The sequence below is a fragment of a genome, unplaced genomic scaffold (genome assembly GCF_019419815.1).
Source record: "Pyrus x bretschneideri cultivar Hongxiangsu unplaced genomic scaffold, Pyrus_bretschneideri_v1 Contig4, whole genome shotgun sequence".
NCBI classification, from domain to species: Eukaryota; Viridiplantae; Streptophyta; class Magnoliopsida; order Rosales; family Rosaceae; genus Pyrus; species Pyrus x bretschneideri.
Window position 1 is genome coordinate 1,829,325 of NW_025999723.1, and position 23,829 is coordinate 1,853,153.

The window sequence follows — 23,829 nt, forward strand, 5'->3', positions numbered from 1 at the left end:
TTAATGTGGATTTCTAGCAAACAAAATCATTTCTTGCACCTTGGGTCATCTTGCAGAGTCATATGATTAACTATCAAATGAACAAATCATTTTCTTGAAAATTAATTCTCTGACAAAAGTATATAGACGGCGATAACTTCAAAAAACCAGCACAAATATTTCTAGGTATTGACATCATTATGTGTCATCACTACGTATGAATATTTCGAATAACCTTGCGTGTTGTTCTGTTAGATATGATAATTTTGGTTTTTAATATGATATTTCAATTTTCACCTTTCAAATAAATTAAGGGAACATTTAAAAATTTCTGATCCTGTTTAAAGAACTTTTTTTTAGTTTGGCTAATCAAATCTGAGAGATGAGATATGTGAAGAAAATGAAAAATCCAAGTTCTCCGTTGAGTGTTGAATTTCCGAATTTTTTTGAAATATAAGTGGAAATATTATCCGTTTTCAATTGGCGAAATTGACAATTTTCATATTACATTCAACCAAATTAATAACTAAGACACTTCTAGCAGAATCAGTTGTTTTTGAACATCCAATTTCTAGAATGTTTTTCTCAAGATTAATAGAAAGCTTCGAAATTAATTGTATTATATTGACGTAACATAAACTCGGTATAGGATACATATTGATATAGTCAAGGTAATAAGGAAGGATCCTTTTGTTCTTAAAATTCTAGACATCATTCTTGATGGAGGAGCTGTATCCATCAAGATCATCATAATACTTGGACCAAAGCATGACGCCTCCATACTTAGCCGAACTTTTAATAGCCGGAAGAACTTGTGAGCTAAGATCGGTAGCAGGAATAAACCCGCTACCAGCAGCCTGAGGTGCAGCAGGCAATCCCAAGAAAATCTTATCTGCAGGGATGGCTGAAGTCCACTGCTTCCACGCGTCTTCAAGGTTGGTCACATCCCCAGAAGCGTACTGGCAGGGAGGGTTGTTGTAGAACTGAACCCAAACATTGTCAAAGAGGCCTGTCTTAAGTGCATTTCCAACATAAGCATCAGGAAAGGGACATTGTGGGGCAGCAGTCAAGTAAACTTTCTTGCCTCTCTTGCTATATCCAGAGAGGTACCTTGCGAGGTCATCCCAATGTTGGTCAGTCCCTCCCTCGATGTCAAAATCAATTCCATCCAAAACGGCAGCTCCCAATGGCCTTGACGACGATTGCCCTCCCAAGAAATTATTCCACAAGTAAGTTGCAACTTGCCTTGCATCATCAGCTGAAGTTAGAGAGTAGCTCCCTGAAGCTCCTCCTATGGACAGTATGACTTTAATCCCCTTGGCTTGGCATGACTTGATTTCTGGGCTCAATTTGGTGCATTCGTCTGTCGTTGGGTCACAGTGACCGGCTAGGTTGATTGCAGGGGTTTGGCCGTTGCCGAAGGTGGTGAGAAAAGCCACGTTTACAAATTGGTAATTCCCTGAAGCACATGTTTCTGCTAATGTGCCTTCGTTACCATTCTGACCCCAATATATTGCGATTCCACCGGCATTAGCCCCGAGAGCCAGAACTAGTGTCACTAAAGAGAGCAATGCTAGGAACATTGCCGTGGACTTTGAAGCCATAGTTTTAAGTTGTTTGTGGAAGTTTTGGTGAGAAATTATATGAAAGAGGTGTTGTTATATACAGGCAGAGAGAGAGAGAGAGAGCTATTGCCGTAGCGTACGTATTGTGCTTTGTGACATTATGTTCATTGAAGCGTGACATTACATTTACGCAGCTGCGTCTTTCTTTGTAGTCTAGTTATTTTATAGTTTGTAGACCGAAGGCACGAGTGAGTTGATATGAAATGCACTGTCTATATGCACTTGTCCAGTTGTACTTCAAATTATAATACATTGTGTATCCGTTAATAGCTAAAGTTATAAACAATTTTGGAGCTATTCAAGATTTGTATCTTATATAGTGAGGATAAGATTACATTCAAGGAAACGAAAGGAAAGAATATGTCCACAAAAATATTAGTTTTTTATACAACGATATATCTATATTAAGAGTTGAAGGAATAAGTTGGTATTGAATTGACAATTCGCGATATTCAAATTTAAAATTTAATATCACTTAACTCTAGACTATAATACAAAGTGGCCCACAAAAATATAAGTTAGAAACCCCTTGGTTTGGAGAATTTATTCACAAACGTGGCAACTAACAAATGATATGAGGTGCAAGTAATTGCATTGGAAATTCATATATGACCGATATTCCATTTCAAAAATTTATAACTGTGGAGATAAAATATAAAAAATAAAAACAAAACAAAAACTGTGGATTCACAAGGCATAGCCCAAAACTCTAAAAGTATGCTTATAGCCCATAGTTGGAGATAGCCTACAAGTTTGCCGGACTAATGTTCGATTTAATTTACACTAGCGTATGTCTATACATTTAGTGTGTGAACAATTTTTATTTTAAGGGGAATGAGTGAGAACGTGGAAGTAGGTAGGGAGAGAAATTTTTATTTTGTATTGTTTAAATTAGATTTAGAGATATATTAACATCATAGGTAGGTGAGACATTAAAAAAACTGTAAAATTTAGGTGTGCAAAATTACTTTGCTACCCTTGATTTTATTTTGTGGTAGAAGACTAATTTATTTTTTCGCTCTTTTTTGGATGACAAAGAGGATTAATTGGATTATTACCCGTGGTAAAAAATTAGGATTTAAGCTTGTGGTAAAAAAACATTAGGATTTAAGCCTTGTGGTGAATTTTATTGGGATTAAAGCTCAAAATTGAAATTTTCATTACTCTCTGTTAATTATTAGTACATGAGTCTCATGTGCTAACAATTAACAGAGAATTAACAAAAATTTCAATTTTGACCCTAAATCCTAATAGACTTCACAACAGGGCTTAAATCCTTTTTTTTTTGTTTTTTTTTTTTTACCACAAGAGCAATCTTCCAACTACATCATCACCACGAAGACTATTACGCCCAGTTAAGCCTTTTTTTGTTGAAAAATGGGGCTAAAAGCAAGAGCCCATAACAAACCTACTAAATAATAAATCTATACTGAAACATCCAAAGTCAATTCTCACGGATGAAACTAATTGGACAAGAAGGAGGAGTATCAAAATCAAAATAACCTAAATCTAAGGGGGGGTATAGTTAAACTAAGATTTTAAAGGATTTTAAAAGTGATGGATTTTATAGGATTAAAGACTCCTACAAAATTCATATGGATTTTAAAGAATTGTGGTGGAAGGATTTGAAATCCTAGGGGGTGAGGTTGGATTCTTTTTAGTCTTGGTTGTATATATTTTTTGCTCTCAAATCCCACAAAATCCACAATTTACTGAAATCCTCCAAAATCTTATTTTTTTAGTACACTTAGACTTGGATGGATTTTAAAATCTTTTAATTGACTACACCTAAATTTGAATAGATTCTAAAATCCTTTAAAAATTTTTAATTGACTACACTAGGATTTTAAAATCTTTTAAAATCCTCTCAAATCCGAGTTTGACTACACCCCTAAATCAAGACTATAGGTGACTAAACTGTGTTAACATGTAGTTTAGACCAATGGGCTCTAGGCTCCCTGGCGAAAAGAAAGAAAACCTAATAAAATCCTGGGAAAACCTACCTAGTTAGGGTTTTTGGGAATGGCAATTAGCAAGATGAACAGACTGCGCGGCGGCAAGTACAAGGGAGAGAATGGCGGCGGCATGGGCAATGGGGAGGAAGGCGACAGCAATGGCGGGATGGTCGTGCGGAAGAAAGGCACGGAAGATGCTGCTGTACAAACAAAGTCGAATATGGACGACAAGTCCTTGTATATATGTTTCATGGAGTGGAAGGGCTGTTGGGGTTTAAAAATGCTTCACTACTTTGAAGATGTTTATCTCACAAAGAAGAATGTAATGCAGCGGAATTGATAGGCAAGAGAAAGAAAGAACACTCAAAATATTACACAAAAATTTTTATTCACTCACAAACTTAGTACAAGAGGAAACACTCTCACACTTCTTACTTGACACTCTCACTTCTTACTACTTGTTCTCTTGGTTGTTACAAATGGTGTGGATGTCTTCTCCTTTTATAGGTATGGATGGAACCTTGGTGAAGCATGGAACCATCATGCTAGAGATATCTAGATAATTCCACTACTTTCCTAAGCTAGAATTATCTACACTAATCTTGCATGTTGGTGGAATCCTCACCATTCTTCTAGACTCTTCCACCAACTTGAACTTTGCTAGAACTCTCTAGCATGTGCATGGATCTTTCTTTGTGTATGGGCCGGATTAATTGTCTTGAGCCAAGACAAGATTACAATTCAACAAGGGCGAAGTCTTTTCTTACGTTGTCTACGCCATCAAATTGAGTGATTTGTATTCGACATCATATTCCTGCCTTAATGTTCGCAATCGTGCGCCAAATGTTGGACTTGCTCCAAAGCCAAGAAGAATCCGAGAAAATGCCCTAGTTGCTCTAAAGGCAATGGTCAATTGCACTACGTGAATTCTATGCCCTGGGTTGTGTCGTATTTGGGTCTCAAATTCTTTTTGCCGATGGCAAGAAACGCCACTTTTTCTCTCCACGTGCCAATCCATATGGACCATTTCTGAGTAAGGAAGTTTATGGACTTGAGACCAATCCGACTTTGGATCCCAATTCGAAGATCAAAATTGGAGGCGGAAATCATATTTTGGGAAATTACTTGGAACGGGGAGCATCCAACCCCTGCTTGTGGAGCTGCATGGGAAACTCTACGCTCTCTCCTGTCAACAGAGTGATTGTGTCTCAAGCCGTCCATGTTTTCAGGTACGTACTTGTAGTTTTCCGGCTTTAGATGTACTTTTGGAGCATAATCGTGAACAGTTCCACGAATAGAAAAGATCAATGTACAGGTTAAGCATTAATTCTATTAATTCTTTCATCACAGGGATATTCTTAGTTTGTTTTCGGACTGAAATATCTTTTATTGATAATACTTTCCAGTTACCTGGTTGATGAATATATGCTATATATGCCCCTCCTTCCTTGGAAAAAGACTTTCATGTAACTGGAATGCTACTCTCGCGGTATCTCAATCCAAATAACCCACTGTCATGTGGAAAAATTGAAAGGCATGATGTAGGCTAAGTTGCGTGTATACAAAATTGAAAATTTCCTCTTTTCTTGAAGACCAGAGTATCTATATGATTCATTTCTTGAAAATTTCCTACCTGTTCTGGATTATGTGTATGTGTGTATACAAAATTGAACCATTGTTTTCGATCGCTTATGTTTTTTTTTTTTTTTGAGATCCCGAGCGAGTTAAGTTTGTGATTGAAAAGTTCGGGTTCTTGTGCCAGATTTTTTGTTGCAAACCGATCTGATGTTTAAATGTTCATCTTTGCTGTTACAACTTAAAATGTCGGAAATTTGGAGTCCAACACAGGAAACAAAGGCTGAGGGAACTTAACAAATAAAGATTTGAGGGAATTAAACACATAAAAAGGTTTAGAGGTTGACTAAGCAGATATGAGATTTTTAAGTTAATCCCTTCCCTACAATGTACTGGGACCAAAAGTATATAGGATGTTCTTGTGCTGCGGCGTATGGAGTCAGTGCATTGCCTACAAAGAAGAAACAAACAAGTTGATTTATTTGTGTACTTTAGCGATCTTATTGTAATTATTAAAAAGAGGTCTTGGAAATTGGCCAGTAATATCATTTTTCAAATTCCAATTTTAGTGTGTCATCGATATCTGATTGTTAAGTCATCAATATTTGACCGTTATGTCGTCGATATTTGATTGATATGTCGTTGATATTTAATTTTGATTAAGCCAACAATTGGGATTTGATTTATGATCATTTTAATTAATTTCTAAAGAAATTTTGATTGATGATGAGTATTCTCACAGAAGTAACTACCATAATATTTTTGAATGTTTGGAATCTTTAGCATTTGCTAATTGTCTTGAAAGGGGGACAGAAGAGGGGGACCAATTGGTTTCAAGTCACTCTCCTTTTCTGGGTTGTCACTAAATCCTGGGTTCATGTCCGATTTCTTTCTCCGACAGCCCTGGGGACCCCTGTCTTCTATTACTTTCGTAGCAAATTGTTTTATTAAAATAGTTCAGTTTTGAATCAAAAGGATGCAAATTTCTCTGAAAATTAATTTGAGCATGAGAAGATACTGTTTAGTAGTGGATGAAAAAGCTTGAGAATTCCTCTACCAGAAAACTTGAGCTATTTATGACGATGGTCTTTGTTTGATTCCTTCCATTTGTGTGTAGGATTTCACTTTTCGTTGTTAAAGTAGAGGACCATGGGAGTGCTTGCCTAGCCAGTACTGATATCAGAAAATATTCTGTTTCCTTCAATCTTAATAGCTAAGAGTAAAAGAAATATGAGTAAATTACATTTTCATACATCAGGTTTATGGTTTATTTCAATTCCTTACAACATCTTTAAAACATTTCACTTTCATACCTTAAGTATTATTTTATTTCAAAATAATACATCCGTTACATTTTCCATTTATGGATCAGTTAAATGCTGACGTGGCTGCCACATATATGCCACGTGGTTGCCAAATGTGTGCCAAGTGGCAAAAAAAATATTTTTTTATTTTTTTTTAAACCTGAATTTTCTCAAAAAAAAAAAAAAAAAAAAAAAAAAAAAAAAAAAGGTAAATTACATTTTCATACCTCAGATTTGGGACTTATTTCAATTCCTTACAACATCTTCAAAACATTTCACTTTCATACCTTAAGTACTATTTTATTTCAAAGTAATACATCTGTTACATTTTTCATCCATAGATCCGTTAAGTGCTAACGTAGCTGTCAAATGTGTGTCATGTGGTAAAAAACAAAAAAAATTTAATTTTTTTTAAAACCTGAATTTAAAAATAAATAAAATAAATAAGAAAAAAAAACCCATCCTCGACCCACCCCCTTCTCCCATCCATCATCACCCACCCCAAAATCCCACCCGAGCCACCCCTCTCTCCCATCCCCCATCACCCACCCTCAAAAATCCCTCCCGAGATTAGGTGGATCTACCACAAAACCAGTTCAAAAATCATCTCAAACTCTCCAAGATGAATCTACCGCAAAACCACTCGAGATTAGGTGTGATTCGGGGTCTCTGTGCAAGGGAGGTGGGTCACAGGGTCCTAGGGGGTTGGGGGACGAACTGGGTTGCATTTTTTTTTTTTCCCTCTTCCTCTTGTTGTTGTTGTTGTTGTTGCAGGTGGGGAACTGGAGGGGGTAGGGACGAACTAGGTTGCAGTTTGTTTGTTTTTTTTTTTTCTCCCTCTATCTCTTCTTCTTCTTCTTGCATGTGGGGATTTTTTTTTTTTTTTTTGGGGGGGGGGGGGGGTGGTTGCAGTTTTTTTTTTTTTTTTTTTTTTTTTTCTCCCTCTTCTTCTTCTTCTTCTTCAGGTTTTTGGGTTCTTCGGGGATGTGGGTCGCTGGGGGGAAGGGAATGGCTTTTTTTTTTCTTAGAAAATTCAGGTTAAAAAAAAAAAATTAATTTTTTTTTTTTTTTTGCCACGTGGCATATATGTGACAGTCACGTCAGCACTTAACGGATCCATGGATGGAAAATGTAACGGATGTATTATTTTGAAAAAAATAGTACTTAAAGTATGAAAGTGAAATGTTTTGAAGATATTGTAAGGAATTGAAATAGGCTTCAAACTTGAGGTATGAAAATGTAATTTACCCTTTTTTTTTTTTGTAAAAAAAAAAATAAAAAAAAATTGCCACGTGGCACACATTTGGTAGCCACGTCAGCACTTAACGAATCCATAGATAGAAAATGTAACGGATATATTATTTTGAAATAAAATAGTACTTAAGGTATGAAAGTGAAATGTTTTGAAGATGTTGTTTGAAATAAGCTCCAAACCTAAGGTATGAAAATGTAATTTACTCAAGAAATATATATATTCCCCCATCCTCGAATAATTAATTTTATTTAAGGAATATCTTGTGGTGCTTATTCTGTAACTTTTTCCAACGATTCAGATTGTTTATATTTTAATACATCATTCTCTAATCATTCTTGCAAAAAATTATGCAAATCTAAAATCATTAAGACATTCAATTGTAGTGAAGGAAATAAACGAATATAGTTCTTGAAAGAAACACTATTAAGACTACCATATATATATAGTCCAAAGGTCAAATGGTTTCGAATTTGAGGATTTTTTGTAGAAATGATTTTTGAGAGAAGACCTTAAAAATAGATGGTTATCTTAAAATATGATGTAGAGTGGCTCTTACAAAGAATTCCTCAAATAAGCTTATTTTGAGAGATCCTTCAGTGGAAAAGGACTGTATGTATATATATAAATAATATTCTAATTTAAACTACAATAAGAGAATTCAAACTCGAGTACATAGAAGGTTACACATCCCTTCCCTTCGAGGTACGTTTGCAAGAAATTTCATAAGTTGTGCATTAAATTTGAATAGTGTGATACATAGATGTCGTAGGCAATCACGATGTTTGAACTTTTCTATTCTTTCGTTTTCCCTTTACTAGCTAGGTGTGGTGTATTGAGCCTAACAAAGGAAACACTTCACATTCTGGTTTATCTTTCCCTCATGCTCATGGTCCAATGTATGATACGTATCTACTAGGTACCTGAGCACATGATGAGACAGCCAAAAAGAGGGGATGCATCCTTGGTCAGTAGTATGGTAATATCTCTCCAGAATACTTGCTAATTATAACAGGTCAGCCCTTTCTACAAAACCTAATTACATCTTTGAGACACTGATAATTTTTTCACAACGAAACCAATTTTGTATTCAGAACACCACTATGGTTGCATACAGCATATAATGATTGCGACGTAATAGAATAGTATTATACATTGTTTAGGTTCGGCTTTGTGCTGAGGTGGTTCGCAAGTGAGCATCACATGCTGAAATCATCCTCTCAAAACTGGTCTAAACCCTTCCCGCGCGAACTTTTTGATAAATACAATATAACATCATCAAAACTCGACCAGAAAAAAAAATAAAAAAATTAAAAAAAAAAACCCTCAAAATTAGAGAATGACAAAGAATAGAAAGCTAAACAGTTTTATATCTTCTAAAATACATATAATATGGGGAATGACTTGTGAGAGAATATAGGTTGGAATTGGATAAATAATGGAGCTTATACATACATGCATGAATCTGCTTGCCTTGTACACAAATATCTTACTGTAATTACTCTCTACTTTTAGGAACTTATTTTGATTAAGCTCGTAATCAAATCCGGCTTAGAAATTAATCGAGCATGCATGAACCTGTTTGTAATTTTTTTTATTTAATTTGAAAGTAAAATAAACATATGTAAAAAGATGCCATCTTCTTTGTGAACTTTTTAGAAGAAAAATGATTAAAACGAAAAGTGGGGTTAACTACTTAAGCAGACACTACATTATAGATGCGTGGGGGCTCACATTTCTCTGTTTCTTTCCTCCTTTTCTCTTTTCGTAATTATCAAAACTCAGTGTCTCTTGCCAGACAACCACATATACAATCGTTGGAGAGAGAGAAGGAGAGGAGAGAGGGAGGATATTAATGTATATATATGCAGTAAAAGATATGTTCCACATGTAAGAGTGCCTGGCCTGCTAGAAATTAGTAAATTCTCCTGCCTCTTTATATGTTCATATCTTTCTCATACAAGTTTGAAAGCCATGGAAGCGTCCCAGCCTCTTTCCATTGAAAGCTTTTCATACAGTTGGTTAGTAAACCTTAAACCAGCTTCTCTGGAGAGCCTTGACAACTCTCTCAGAACCTCGCTTGATGGGTCTGATGAATCTTCCTTCATCGAAATGGACCCAACAATGCCACCCTCTCAGAGATTCTTTATGAATTCCCAGCAGGATTTCAAATTTGACTTCCCTGCTGCCATTTCACAATCGCCTCTCACTACCCTAGTTCATGCCGATGAACTCATTTCCAACGGCTACCTTTTGCCTCTTTCTGTTGAGTCCTTAATGAAGATGGAAGCATATCATTGTGACGAGGCCTCAAATTTCACTCCAGTCCCTTCACATTTACAAAAAGATGCTGCTCCAACTGATAATCATAATTGTAGAGATTGCTCTAAATCATTGAGGAGGTGTAGAAGATTGTCACGACGAATATTCGAGAAGTACTTGAACTTTCTTAGGCCCTTGTATAGAAGGATTAGAGGTGGCCACAACCATCATCACAAAGCGAATCCTAAAGGTGGAAATCTTGATAAAAGGAGCCATTCGGTAAAAAACTGCAGGGTGCATTCATCGGAAACTAGTCAATCCCCAAGAATAAGTGTAGCATATTCAGCCGATGATTGGCGGATGTCTTGTGATTCTGAGAGCTCAATCTATGAGGCAGTTCTCCATTGCAAAAGATCCATAGGTATATATGTTACTTTTTTCTTTTCACTTAATTTTTACATCAGTCTCATATTTTCTCTCTTTTTTTAAGAAAAAATGAGCCACTTAACTAATATCTATTGAAACATTGTTAATTTCAGGAAAATAAATGGATTGAGGGATGTGAACAAAGCAGTGATTAATAGAAGAAAGGGAGAGGAAGAAGAATTCACATGGAAGAGTGGAAATGAGAGGTCACAAGTCCAGAAGATCATCGGCCACTTGTTCTTTGTCATCTTCCTCACTCTCTCCATATATATTTCTTGGATGATAATGTTAAAAAAAAAAAAAAAAAAAAAAAAAGATATATATATTGTATAATTTTTTTTTTTTTTAATTTTTTTTTGGAGGATGGTGGCCATGAACAATTCCTTGTTCCTGTAATCTTAATTTACAGCGGGTTTTTTTGGTTTTGTTCAATTCAAATTCTATGAAATATGATTAAAGAATGGAGCAGGCCACCGGACTTTAGAACCAAAAGATTTGGTGCGACATCCATCTACTTCATTTCAATTATGTAATTATAATCTTTTCTAGTTAGAAATATGAAATTCAAATCCAATTGCTGCCCTTTCAATGCCTCGTCAGTCCTTTCTCTCCTTCTACTCCACGTGCCACAACACATTATATTATACTTGTACTAAACCCAACACAAAAAACAGTGTTCATTAACAGTGTTCTTCCAATTTCACCCCTGCTTCTTTTTTGTTATTTCAACTTCGCCGGTTCGTTTGCTGTGAGGAGAAAATAGTGACGCGTGGGTCTTCACCGACTCAATTTCATTTATACAGAGTTTTCTTCCTTCTGGGTGTTTCGTCTCGCTTCCCCCTCTCTTCACTCTCGCTCTTCGCTTTCTCTCTGCAACCTTAAAACTCTCAAATCACAAGCCAACCATAACCAAACCCTCCTCAACTCTTCTTTCTCCCTTCTCTCTCTTTCCTCTCACTTTTATCTCTGTTACTCACTTAATACAAAGTGGCGTACGGCGACGATTTCGACGATTCCGTTCAAACGGTTGCTCTTAACATCAGGGAGCTTCTAGTATTTTATAAATGCCAACAAGCAAAATATTACCATTTCTTTTTTTAACTTTGATATTTACAAAGATGCGTTTATAACAAATCATTAATCTGTCTACAGCAAGCTATGATACATTATAACATACTGTCGAACTTCCTACATGTACCTTCAAGGTTTTATTCAAACAAGTGGAAACTTGTCACATTCCGGCCCAGGACGGATCACTTTCTGAACCCGCTCCACCATCATAGCACAATATTATCCGCTTTAGGCTTACCATTCCCTCACGGTTTTGTTTTTGGGAACTCTTACCATTCCCTCACAGTTTTGTTTTTGGGAACTCACGAGCAATTTCCCAGTGGGTCACCCATCATGGGATTGCTCTCGCGCACTACTCGCTTAACTTCGGAGTTCCTACGAAACCCGAAGTCAGTGAGCTCCCAAAAAGCCTCGTGCTAGGTAAGGATGAGAATATACATTTAAGGATCACTCCCATGGGCGATGTGGGATGTCAAAATCCACCCCCCCTTAGGGGCCCGACGTCCTCGTCGGTACATACGCAACCAGGGTTAGGCTCTGATACCAAATTGTCACATCCCGGCCCGGGGCGGATCACTTCCCGGGCCCGCTCCACCACCGTAGCACGATATTGTCCGCTTTGGGCTTACCATTCCCTCACGGTTTTGTTTTTGGGAACTCACAAGCAACTTCCCAGTGGGTCACCCATCATGGGATTGCTCTCGCGCACTACTCGCTTAACTTCAGAGTTCCTACGGAACCCGAAGCCAGTGAGCTCCCAAAAGGCCTCGTGCTAGGTAAGGATAGGAATATACATTTAAGAATCATTCCCCTGAACGATGTGGGATGTCACAAAACTGATATCGTTAGACCAACTGATCATCAGCCAAATAGAATATTTTGTTAAGCATGCCCCTGTGGAACCGTAAAGAACAATAAACAGATAGAGATTTTGATATAGGAATAATTTGATTGGATATGACGACTGGTCGTCCTTGCATATTCTTCATAATTCACATTTTGCGTCTTAATCAAAACTTTGATTTCCAACCTAAAAAAAATAAAACGAAAGTTGTGCATCAATTGTTAAAAAATAGAAAGATTCTTCGTATATTTTTCTCTCTTATCTCGGGGTGCAAAGCTGTGGTGAAGAGACGTGTAATAGAGGCAAAGTATTATTGTGAGGAAAAGAAAGAAAGAAAGAGGTAACATGACATAGAGTTTGTTGAGTTTTGAGAGACATATGGAATGTATTTTTGGACTCATTTGAAGTAATCAATAGTCTGGTAGACCCCTCTTCACGCAGCCCTCATACCAAACCATATGGATTGTTTGCAACATAATCATATCCATGGTTTCCCTTGTACCCATAAACCAATAATATTGTAGCATACATTTGTGATATTTGTGCTCATATATTGTAGTGATGCTGCTACAAAAACAGACCAAAATGCTTAGTTTGATGATTAATTTGATTGAATTGATTATTAATTTCACATTGGAGAGATCGTCATAGTCATGGAGAATGCATTGAACACCAAAAGATAGGTAGCTTTTTTTTCTTTTTCTTTTTTTTAATAAAGCGATACTATTTTAAAATATCCTTATTTACGAAATGGAGAATTCAAACTCAAGTTCAATAGACGAACAAAACACATTAACCTGACCAACTGAACTAAACATTTTACAGTAAAAATATGGTAAGAGTAAAAACTTATTGGTCCCCTTTAAGCACATGCATGCCCATTTGTTTCAATCAGTTGAAGAAGCTGAGTTTTGAGTGTGGTCTAATACTAGCCAATGGGTACGTAATGAGGTAGGATGGTAAGAGAAATGGGGATAAGACGCACGAGATGAGAAGTTTGTCACATGCATATGTCACCAAAGCAAGATAAATAAAGGGACACGGACAAAATGTGCCTAAAAGAAATGCCAAAGTTGGATGACATTGCTTCTGTGTTTCTTTCTACTTATTTTTCTGTCGTCGTTTTGGATTTTTCTCCTTGTTGGCCAAGGAAGCACGACATTGAATAGCTTGTTTTCCTCTTGTTGCTACAGCACCCCAGGGTCCTAGGCCCCTCCTCTTAGCCGTTTGTGGGGACCAAAACTCCATACATGCTACTTGTCGCTGCTATTTCCTTCAGTCACTGTATCAACTAGCCCAAGTCATAACATCGAGTCTCAAGTTGAGGATGTGGATGATTAACATTTATGTGGTTATGTCCTAAAAAAAAATTCCATACGCACAAGAGCCTCACATTCTCAATGAGGTACTATTTCGAAAACTTAATAGAGTAATACTAAGTTGATGATGCATTGTTGTTCACTTGCATTAACAGTTAAGACCAATCCTCGCGTACAATTGACCATAACACTCTTCAACTTATTAAGAGATCATTGACGAATTTTAGGGCTTAGAGACAAGTCAGTCTTCAACACTATGATTAGTTTACAAGTTCTAACAAGTGTAAAGAGTTTGATGACTTACCAAAACCCTATAAACAAGAAGGCTTCTTGGGAACAACTTAGGGAAACATCATAACTCATAACTAAGATAATAAGAGAGAGTCCGGGGGACCAGAAACTTCTTATATGCCGTATGTCGGAAGTATATATTAAGATTACATGCATCCTTGTGACACGCAACGAAAAATGCATATAACTTCTTATGTATTTGTTGAGACCTTGTTTTCTGCAAAGGTAAGTAGGGCAGCGTCCTTGTCAAGGGAGTCAATTAACTTGGTTTTGATTGTTTTAGCAGAGAAAGAATGAATGTAGCCATCTCAGCACGGAAGATTCTAATCATATATAGATGTCAGTATATGGAGGAATGGAAAAAACCCTACTCAATTTTGACCGCTCTTTTTGTGAACAGAACATGGACAGTGTCCTCCTTTCCCACTGATTAGTTGATATTCTTGGGATTCAATTCCCTAAACATGTAGCTTTCATCCCTTACATGCAGCGTTATCGTTTCAACTTGTCACATTGTTTTCTACTGAGACTGAGTGCGTGCATGAACCTCTTCCTCCCAGTTAAAGTGGGATAAGGCTTTCACAAATTAAAATTCAATGCAAATGAACAAGAAATTAAAGCAGATTATGAACAATAATATTGTACATACTTGATGCGGACATAAATCAAAAGCTTTGGTTTCATGCATCTGCCTCTGTAATTTAACAAGAGCTGAAAACTTTAAAGTGCTCCATTTGTTTTACGTGAGAAATCATTATCAAGAGTAAAGAATGTAATTGAGTAAGCAAAACCAGCACTAGTCACTCCCAATATGCTAAAATTCACGCTCTGATACCAACGGACTTTGTGTAATAAGTAAAAAGGAATCCTAAAACATAAAAGTTTGAAATCTATCTGACATAACAAAAGCTATAGATAAAAGGGATCACGAACAGTCATCCTTGATCCTTGGATAGTATTTTGGAATTCACAAGAAAATTGAGAAAAGCTCTTGAATTTTGAATAAATAATAACATGAGATTACAAACCTAAGGCCACGATAACCTATTTATAATGTAATTACACCCTACAAACCCTAGAAATCCAAATAGGAAAGGAATTAAACAAATACAAAATATCAAAAATATCTTAAAATATTAAAACCCAAATTAAATACATTAAACGACACAATTCACCCAAAGTTCGACTAGACTCGTTGTAAATCTCGTCGTTTTCTTTGAATTCATGTATTACAATTCCAAAGTTGACACATTAAATGAAAGTAATAACGTTAATCTGAACAACATGAAAAAGTCCATAACATCCAGTTTCAGGATATATCAGCAACAAATAATCTTTTAATCCGTGAATTACCAATTATCCAATCACTTTTCTTAGTTAAATGGTGCTTCCTTGTTTTAACTTTCTCACATGTAAAATAACACCAATCCTGTCATCAAAATATATGAAAGAAGCCTCAAAGTTTATTGCTTTATAAGGAAAACTAATGAAAAGAACTTGAAAACTTTGAGTTTTAACAATAAGGACAAAATAAAGGTTAAAGTGAATAGTAACATGATTGACTTTTTAGTGTAAAAATGTGATTTTTCGTTAAAGTGAATAGTACCGGGAGTTTTTCGTTAAAGTTCCCTTTATAATAGAAAGATAACAACATTAATAGCAAAGAAAAAGTTGCTTTTATAACGACCTCACACCCTACCATCATTAGGAATCCCTAAATGGAAACAAAATGCAAAAAGAAATTTTTATTTGAACTCATAGAACCTATTTCTACACCCAACTTAAATTTTGAATATAAATTGTCTTTTTTACCCTATTGCATAATTACCATTAACTACAATATGAAATGAACAATAAAACTAAAATTTATCAATAAACGCATACCCAATAATCAAACCCTACCATCTTGGAATCTTTAACCTACATTCATTCTAACTAAAACCTAAGACGATCTCACAGAGAAAGGAAAAAAAAAAAAAAAAAAAAAAAAAAAAAAAAAAAAACTCTTTTTGAATGATGGATGGTGATTTAGAAGTTTTTAAATCCTCCAACTAAAGTATGAATCGATTTTTGCAAGTTTTTTTATTGTTTGATTTTAGTTTTTTTACAGATTTAGGAACAAAATCAGCACATTTTCTAAAGCATAATTACTAGCAGAAACATATATCGGATTTAAAATTTTAAAGTCTAGCTACTTGTGCGAATGTCATGCTTTCTTCTCGTTTCATTCGTGAAGGGTGGAGGCTATACTTTGCTTGCAGTTTTGATGGCAGTGCATGGGTAGAGGCTATACTTTGTGTGCAGTTTTGATGGCAGTGCATAGCAGCAATATAGTGACTGTTCTTGAATTTGAAGGTGTTGAGGTCCATCTATCTGGTGAAACAAATATATGTAGTCTCTAAAAGCTTCCCCTTCTGTCTCTTATTTCAATCAATATTATTTTTCATAATTTAATTCAGTTGTTGGATATTGAAAATGTTTTGATTTCATTAAAATATGGGAATGTGAGGTTCAAGTAGGTTCATAGCATAGAAAAATATGCCTTCAATTTTAGAGTTTAAATTTTTATCTTGATTATGACAATTAAAACATAATCTTGTTTTGGTACGAGATTATTAGGTGCCCTTATGGTCATGTAATGAGAAGAAACTGTGCCTCTACTTCTTTGCAAATTAGTGTAGGCCTTGCAAGGCTCTTACCCCTCAGCATTGCAAGAACGTGACTTTGTGAAATGCTTAGAGTGGAAGGCAAAAAGTTTAAGATGAGTTTAAGACCATATTTGTCTCTATTGATTGTGATGAGGAAAAAAATGAACACTTCAAGTGCATGTCTTGGCTGGCAGTGTCGTTCAATGTTGTTCAATAATGCTATTTTCATAAAAGATTGAGTGACATGTACCGAATAGAATGGGGTGCAGAATGCTGATTTTGGGTCTTTATTTTCTAAATGGGTGTAAAGATAAATTTATATTGAATTTGGTTTGTGAGGGTAGTTTAGGTAGTAAGTTGGGTTTAAAGAGATATTGAGAATTTAATCAAAAGTAATATGGGTGTGAAGAATAAGTTGAGTGTCAAAAGAAGTTATATGGGTTCAAATAAAATTTACCAGTGCAAAAATAACAAAAATTTAGAACTTATCATAAATGAGGGCTTTCGGCCAAAAGGCCTTTATATGACGGGAAAATGGTAAGATTTACTCGTCTTGCCATGTTAAACGAGATGAAGTCCTATGTCGTCAAATGTAAAAAAATTTGTGTCAATTGGGTAACCCCAGTTCAGGACCGGACTTTTTAGACCCATGATCTACTGGCGTACGCGTTGTGGCCCACACGAAGAGAAATAAAACATAATAAATTACTTTAAAAGGATGATTTTTGCTGCAAAGTGCAAAGCACACGAAACTTAAGAAATCGGAAAACCTAGCAAGCTAGGGTTTTTGGTGGATAGCAATTAGCATGGAGAAGTAGGGCGGGGATGGCGGGGCAAAGGGGAGAAATCCGGCAGCAAGAGACTGGCATGGTTGTCGAATGATGATGCATCAGAGGTCCTTGTATAGTATATTCCTATTCGTGATGAAGATGCAACCTTTGACGAATCCTAGTTTTTCTCCACAACCCTAGGTCCCTAGTACGATTCAAAACAACCAGAATCAAATGACTTAGTTGCTTCGACGGCTATTGTCAACAAACTTTTTAAAATTTTCATCATCAAAAGTCCCAATTTTTTCCTTCCATTTTATATAAAAGGCCTAAACTTAACATATGTAGAGCCAAAGCAAATCCTTATCAAGCTTTCATAATCTCAAAATTATGAAGAAATTGAGATTACACTATAAAATTAATTGGTAATATGGGAAGTAGCCCAACCTAAACCCTTGCAAGATTTTTCATTCCACCAATATGAGAATCTTTTACCTTCACATCCTCACAAATTGCCCTTCTCCCGCTGTGATTTCAAAAGAAAAAACAAATTCACAAACAAATTCACAAAAAATAAAAGGAAATCACACACACAGTGAGACTTCGTCCTTCACCTATTAGGATTTCAAAAAATAAAATCACAAAATTACAATTGAATTAAAAGGATTTAAAGTAGTGTTTTTTTTTTAAAGGATTTAAAATAGTTCAATAAATATTAATTTTGAATGAATTTTAATTAAAAACCTTTTTAATGAATTTAAAATTTAAACTTAAGAAAAAAATAACAAAAAGTGGGTGGTTTAATAAAAAATATTTAAACTGTATATTAATAGAACCATCTTTATCAACCAAAAAGAAGGTAAAAAGACTATTTAGTCTTCTATCACAACAAAAAAAATAATAATAATAATAAGGGCAGAAACATAATTTTACAAAACAAAATTTTGTTGTTTTTTTGTTTAAGCCTTATCTACATGTGATTTTAGTATGAATCTCTAATTTAATTTATATTAAATAAATTAAAAATTAAAAAGAAATCGCTCTCCCTCTCTACCGACTCCCATGTTCTCTCACTCTCTTCCTCTCATTCAATTTAAAAAATAAAAATAAAAATTCAAACAAACAAAAAACAAAATTTGACTTTCTTAGTAAAAAATTTGACTTTCTTAATTTCTTATGAAAAAAAATTAAAAAAAACTTTGATTTAACACACAAATGCCAATTGTCACCACTGGCGGAGCTAGGTTAAAAAAAACTTTGATTGATTTTCGAATGTAGCCCACCATATATTTAGTCACTAATTCGAATTATCTAGGTTTAAACAAACCATTTTTTTTTTCTTAATTCATTTTTCTCATCGCTTTTTATACATGTACAAGTTTGGATTTGTTTAATTTTAACACATATTTGTTTAATCACAAAATTTTTTGGCTCACCTTGTGAATTTTTTCTAAGCTAGCTGATACTATGAAAAATACGGTATCAAATTTCTTTATTTATAAAGATTTAAATTTTTAAGTTAGCCCACCCGGTAAAATTTTTCTAGCTCCACCGTTGATTGTCACGCACTTATTTAAATAAAAAACAATGACTAAAACAAGTAAAGTTAAAAAAATAAAAAAAACAAAATAATAGATAATACATTATCGGACAAAAAAAAAAGTCAATTGCCAGACACATGTGGCAAGGTGCTAGTTTTCAATAATACAATTGGTTACGCAAAATCATTGACCTTCTTCTCTTGCGGTTCCAGAAAACTATCTCTCACACACACACACACACACTACATACTACATTACCATCACCCTTCTCTCACAATATTGTACAATTCAGCAATCATATTTTTAACATACTCTTATTACTTTACTAACTAAGATGTGCTTTTCACTCGACATATGTTCACGGGAACTATTAAATTTCGAAGCTATGTTCCTCGCATGTTCGAGCATGGACTTAATACCATATTTATATGTTCGAGTAGTGGACTTTATATCATACAAGTAATCGTTATTCAAACTTCATAGCTTGGCATCTTCTAAATCTTTATTTTCTAAACTTCTTGTTGACTTCAAGAATTTGTCAATGTCCCTGGTGTCCGAGTTTCCATGTCTGAGGTGGAACCACTTCTTGTTTTGTTTAGGACTTCTATAACTGATGGCAATTGCAATGTCATTGGGGAAGAGGTCTTGGAGCACAAAGGCATGCAATATAGTTACTATGAGGAGAATAGTGACTATGATCGTGGCAGTGAGAGAGAGTATGACAGCCAGAGCTTGTGTTACTGGATTCGTGACTTCGTTCGAGTACCTGATGGTTGCAATGGCAGCACCAGTCATCGGGAAAGTATATGCCCACCATGCCAAAGAAAACCTATAGAGCAAATGCAAATAAATGTTAGAAACTTGAAGTGTAAATATGCAATCTTACTTTCCGATTAGCCATAGAAATGAATGGAAGTGGCATCTTACTTAAATCCTCTGAAGAAATTAACCCGAACTGCCTGTACAAACAGCAAAGGAGGATTAAAAATGTTAAAATTACTAGTCTTAATAAAAATAAAATCCTTTAGTGGAACAAGGTTCAGGTTATACTTGCCAGTGAGAGATAAAGGAACAAAGCAATGAAGTACAAAATTCGTGAACCGTAACCAAAGGAGCCATGGATTCTTGCCCATGCCATGGAAGCTACACTTGGTGCTGCAACAAACAAAAAGAATACAGGATGAAGATCCTTTGGGATTGCAGTTTCATTTGTTGGAAGCCTCTGGTAGAGAGTTACAAATAAGACTGCGTAGTGAGCCAACCCAACAGCAAAGAAAAAAATTGGTCCTTCTTTTAGTCCCATTGATGCGCCTAGCAATGCTCCCACAAAGTTCCCGACAATTGCTAGATGGTTAACAGGATTGGCTACCTTTGAAAGCCTACGTTGGCCTCCTGACATCCATTGTCCATAGATTTTAAGCTCGAGGCATAAGATTGGGGTCATAAGAATGTACCAAATAGCTGGGTTCAGTTTGTTAGCAAATGAAGGTGGTATTCCAAGAGTTAAGAACAAGAGGGCTATCCATGGGGAAAAGAAGAAGTTGACACGAATTGGGTGGAAATACTCGCGACGAACTGCTTCAAAGTAAAAGATCACTTTTAGAAGGTATATAAAAGCAACCATAGCTACAAGAGCAACAGAAATGCACCACAGAACTAGATTTGGTGTTAAGCTTAAGTGTAGAAATTTTGTGGAGGATGAGGTAGGAAGGACCTTCCACAAAATTGCTTGGCTGCTAACACCGAGGCATATGCTAAATGAAGAAACTGGATACCGGAGAAGAAATGGCCATTGTTTGTCTTCTGGAAGAAGTATTTCCTCTGAATCCTGTTTGATCAAATTAAAGTTGAGAGAAAAATAATGATAAAACAAGAGACAGTTGAAAAGAAAAAATTAATATTGAAGATCATAACTTGGAAAAAAAGAGCAGTATACGAAAGACACATTACATACTCTAAGGGTGTCTAACTCTGGCCCTTCGAGTGCATCAAAGTATCGGTCTGCAGGCAAACGTTCAATTTCTACATTTTGTGCATTATTATCATTCTTTGCTAGCGCCGCACTTGGTGTCTGCCTATCAAGCTTCCAGGACCATGTTTTGAAAGTATCAAACCTTCTATCTTTCAACCTTTCAATACCTGGATGATAAGAAATACATCCTGTGCTAACTGCCTCCTCAAGGTCAGAGCTATGAAGTATTGGCTGAGAGTGACATTTTATGACTTTTGGCAGTTCGCTGCCAGCACTCTCAGTCTCAGCGGAAGAATTTGGAATTCCATTGTTGAAACTTGTTTCGCCACTGAATATCATCCTTTCGCTGTTCTGTAAATGAATTTCCATTGGTGATGGTGGCATGCTAATAGAAACAGAATAAACGCTTTGATGAATTCGGGGCTCAGATTCATCAACTATGCTTTCTAAATCAGCCGTTTCAATTCCCTGGCATAATATTACATAATATAAATTAGAATAGATTTATGTAAATAATACATGCATAGTCTTTGTGGTCGACACGAAGACGAAGTTGAAGATACACTTACTTTAGATGATGGATTTATTGGTTGAAGGTCAATTGGCTTTAGAAATATAGTCTCCTCAACATTATCAAAGCCAGCCACTTCATTTGATGATATATGTTTGATGAGAGCTGGAAGTTCAATAGAATTCTGTTTCTCAGTATCCAAAATTTTGCTTTTATCCATCATTTAAAAAAATTAAACCAGAAAACATTAAGAAATGCAGCTAAATCTGCAGTACATAAACAGATGAGCACTCTTTCCTGGTGCAGTGTAATTAACAATTTATCATGTATATATAGGCACATCAAACATGGTGTGCTCTGAATGTGATATCAAGTTTTTTATACTAAACGTTGAACAAATAAATAATGTGAAAAAAAATGTTTCACGACTCATGAGTAAAAAATTCATTTTATTAATTGCACTACAAGTAAATACACATATGTCAAACCAAGCTAAAAACTACACCGATGCCGACCTACACGTTTTTTTCTAAATCTTGAGGGAATTTTATTGATATGAAAAAGACAAGTTACACTTTGTCAATGGGACTTAAATCTTACTTCTCATAAAGCAAGAAAATCAGATTTCAGGAAAAAACCTTTCCCTTCCTGAAGAAAAAAAAAAATCAAAGAAAAAGAGAGGGGAGTCGGGGACAAATCTTACCCTTCTTGAAAAGGAAAATACCAAAAAAAGGGAGGGAATAAGACCAAACTCCTTCAAAATAAAACCTAAAAGATAAAAAGCTGCTGCAAAACAAAAAGAATCCAAAAATATTAGGTAAAAAAGAAAATCACACACCAAGAAGGGTAGATAAACCATGTAGGCCAACATGCCCAAGAAATTTGAAATTAGAAAATGAAGAATCTTTGTAGGACGAGCGACTTGCCAAACAAGTCAAGACAAGAGAAGTCCTAAATTGACTAATTTGTCAGTAAGTGCATTCCCTTCTCGAAATGTATGAAAGCATCAGAAACACATGCTACAACAGGAACGATCAAAGAGGAGAGAAGAAATCAGAAGCAAAGCAAGATATTACACTAGAAGAGTCACTTTCAAGCCAGATTTTACGAATCCTGCACATGAGCCAACCTACACGTAAGCTACTCAAACATATTAAACCAATAAATTATTTCGCACAAAACTGAACTATTTACGAAAAAACAAACATATGATATATTTTCCACAGGTTTCTCGCACCGTTAATCGTCAACCTGCTATCGTATAAAATTGCATGGCAAAATGACAAAACACCGGAAGTACATGCAGTTTTTCAATTTTATTTGTATTTTAGCGACAAGTTGTATTTGCAAGTCAGCTATCGGAATCCGGTTTCATCGAACCAGTTGTTAGACAAATATTAATGCAAAATCCGCTACAAACAAGGACCGCACAAGTAGAAGCACCAGTCCCTACAGACAGCAAGAACAGCAGCATGAACACTAATTTAGCACTCAAATAATATGTGGCGCGGACTGGTAATTATGCTAAGATACTCCCAAATATATATTAAAAGGGTAATGTTAGGGAGATTAAATTTGAAGATAAAATTTTGAAAACTAAAAGACATGGAAGTTGATGATTAGTTGATTACTTAAACGTTGATAAACATGTTTATTCCTATTGGTGACACATCATTTAGTTTGCAAATTTAGTCTCTCTAACATTACTATATATATATATATATATATATATATTCAAACATGGTTGCCAATGCACGGCAAAACTGGGATTGGAGTTAATTAATTCTTAATACCTAAAGTCAAGCTAGCTAATTACTGGGGCAAAAATTCCGTGAAATTATGAAATATCGCCTGATACGGTTCAAGGACGCTGGCAGGTTCGATAATCCCGGTGGTTCCGCCTGGGGAGGAAGGTCCGGCACCGGTGAGGGAGAGTGGGATGTATGAGGTTGTGTCTTAAGAATTTTCATCAGAAAATCAACAGCTGTTAGTCAAATGTTAATGCAAAAATACGCAAAAAAAAGGGACCGTACAAGTAGAAAAAAGAGTCACCACATACAGCTAGAACAACAAGATTAACATTAGTTTAGTGCTAAATCAATATTTGGTGACTGAGAAGTACTAATACTTGGTGACTGATAATTGAACTGGCATACATCAATAATCAAGTTTTATCCAACTGAGTGTGATCGGTTATATGAATCTTGGAATGCCATTGCGCTTAATTTTGTGCCAAAGCTTCTGTTAGCTTCAAGTACTCAATATCTTTTTTATACTCTTTCCAAGTCTTCCTTTACCTCTCTGCCCTAATCATTCATCTCATAGTTGCATCTTTTAACTGGAACATCTATAAGTTTTCGATTCACGTGTCCAAATTATCTTAACCGATTTTTTCTCATCTTATATGTTCAAATAGTCTCTTTCCAAATCTTCCTAGGTCTCTCTCTAACCATTTTGCCATAAACTCCAGTTGTGAAAATTTAT

The 23,829-nt window shown here is 35.4% G+C and overlaps 3 protein-coding genes across 3 annotated transcripts; 1 reads left to right on the top strand and 2 right to left on the bottom strand.

The window, feature by feature from the left end:
• Positions 1-683: 683 nt before the first annotated feature.
• On the bottom strand, positions 684-1,583 carry LOC103958181 (hevamine-A-like). The gene has a single exon (XM_009370425.2). It carries the CDS (start codon positions 1,581-1,583, stop codon positions 684-686), a length of 900 nt encoding a protein of 299 aa, XP_009368700.1.
• Positions 1,584-9,427: 7,844 nt separating this feature from the next.
• Positions 9,428-10,967, top strand: LOC103958190 (probable membrane-associated kinase regulator 6). The gene is made up of 2 exons (XM_009370434.3): positions 9,428-10,373; positions 10,492-10,967. Exons 1-2 carry the CDS (start codon positions 9,665-9,667, stop codon positions 10,497-10,499), a joined length of 717 nt encoding a protein of 238 aa, XP_009368709.2. The 5' UTR covers positions 9,428-9,664; the 3' UTR covers positions 10,500-10,967.
• An 8,193-nt stretch (positions 10,968-19,160) lies between these two features.
• On the bottom strand, positions 19,161-22,343 carry LOC103958191 (S-type anion channel SLAH2-like). The gene is made up of 5 exons (XM_048565792.1): positions 21,404-22,343; positions 20,817-21,302; positions 19,913-20,690; positions 19,790-19,817; positions 19,161-19,691 (listed from the first exon to the last, which is right to left on the bottom strand). The coding sequence occupies exons 1-5, from the start codon at positions 21,566-21,568 to the stop codon at positions 19,340-19,342; spliced, it is 1,809 nt and encodes a 602-aa protein (XP_048421749.1). The 5' UTR covers positions 21,569-22,343; the 3' UTR covers positions 19,161-19,339.
• Positions 22,344-23,829: the final 1,486 nt, after the last annotated feature.

Bases quoted from the DNA above. Each gene is read 5' to 3' on its own strand.
- LOC103958181 (XM_009370425.2), bottom strand. From the start codon at position 1,583: ATGGCTTCAAAGTCCACGGCAATGTTCCTAGCATTGCTCTCTTTAGTG.
- LOC103958190 (XM_009370434.3), top strand. From the start codon at position 9,665: ATGGAAGCGTCCCAGCCTCTTTCCATTGAAAGCTTTTCATACAGTTGG.
- LOC103958191 (XM_048565792.1), bottom strand. From the start codon at position 21,568: ATGATGGATAAAAGCAAAATTTTGGATACTGAGAAACAGAATTCTATT. The intron at 21,303-21,403 runs GTAAGTGTATCT...ATATTATGCCAG, and splicing joins CAATAAATCCATCATCTAAA to GGAATTGAAACGGCTGATTT. The intron at 20,691-20,816 runs GTATGTAATGTG...TTGATCAAACAG, and splicing joins CAGAGTTAGACACCCTTAGA to GATTCAGAGGAAATACTTCT.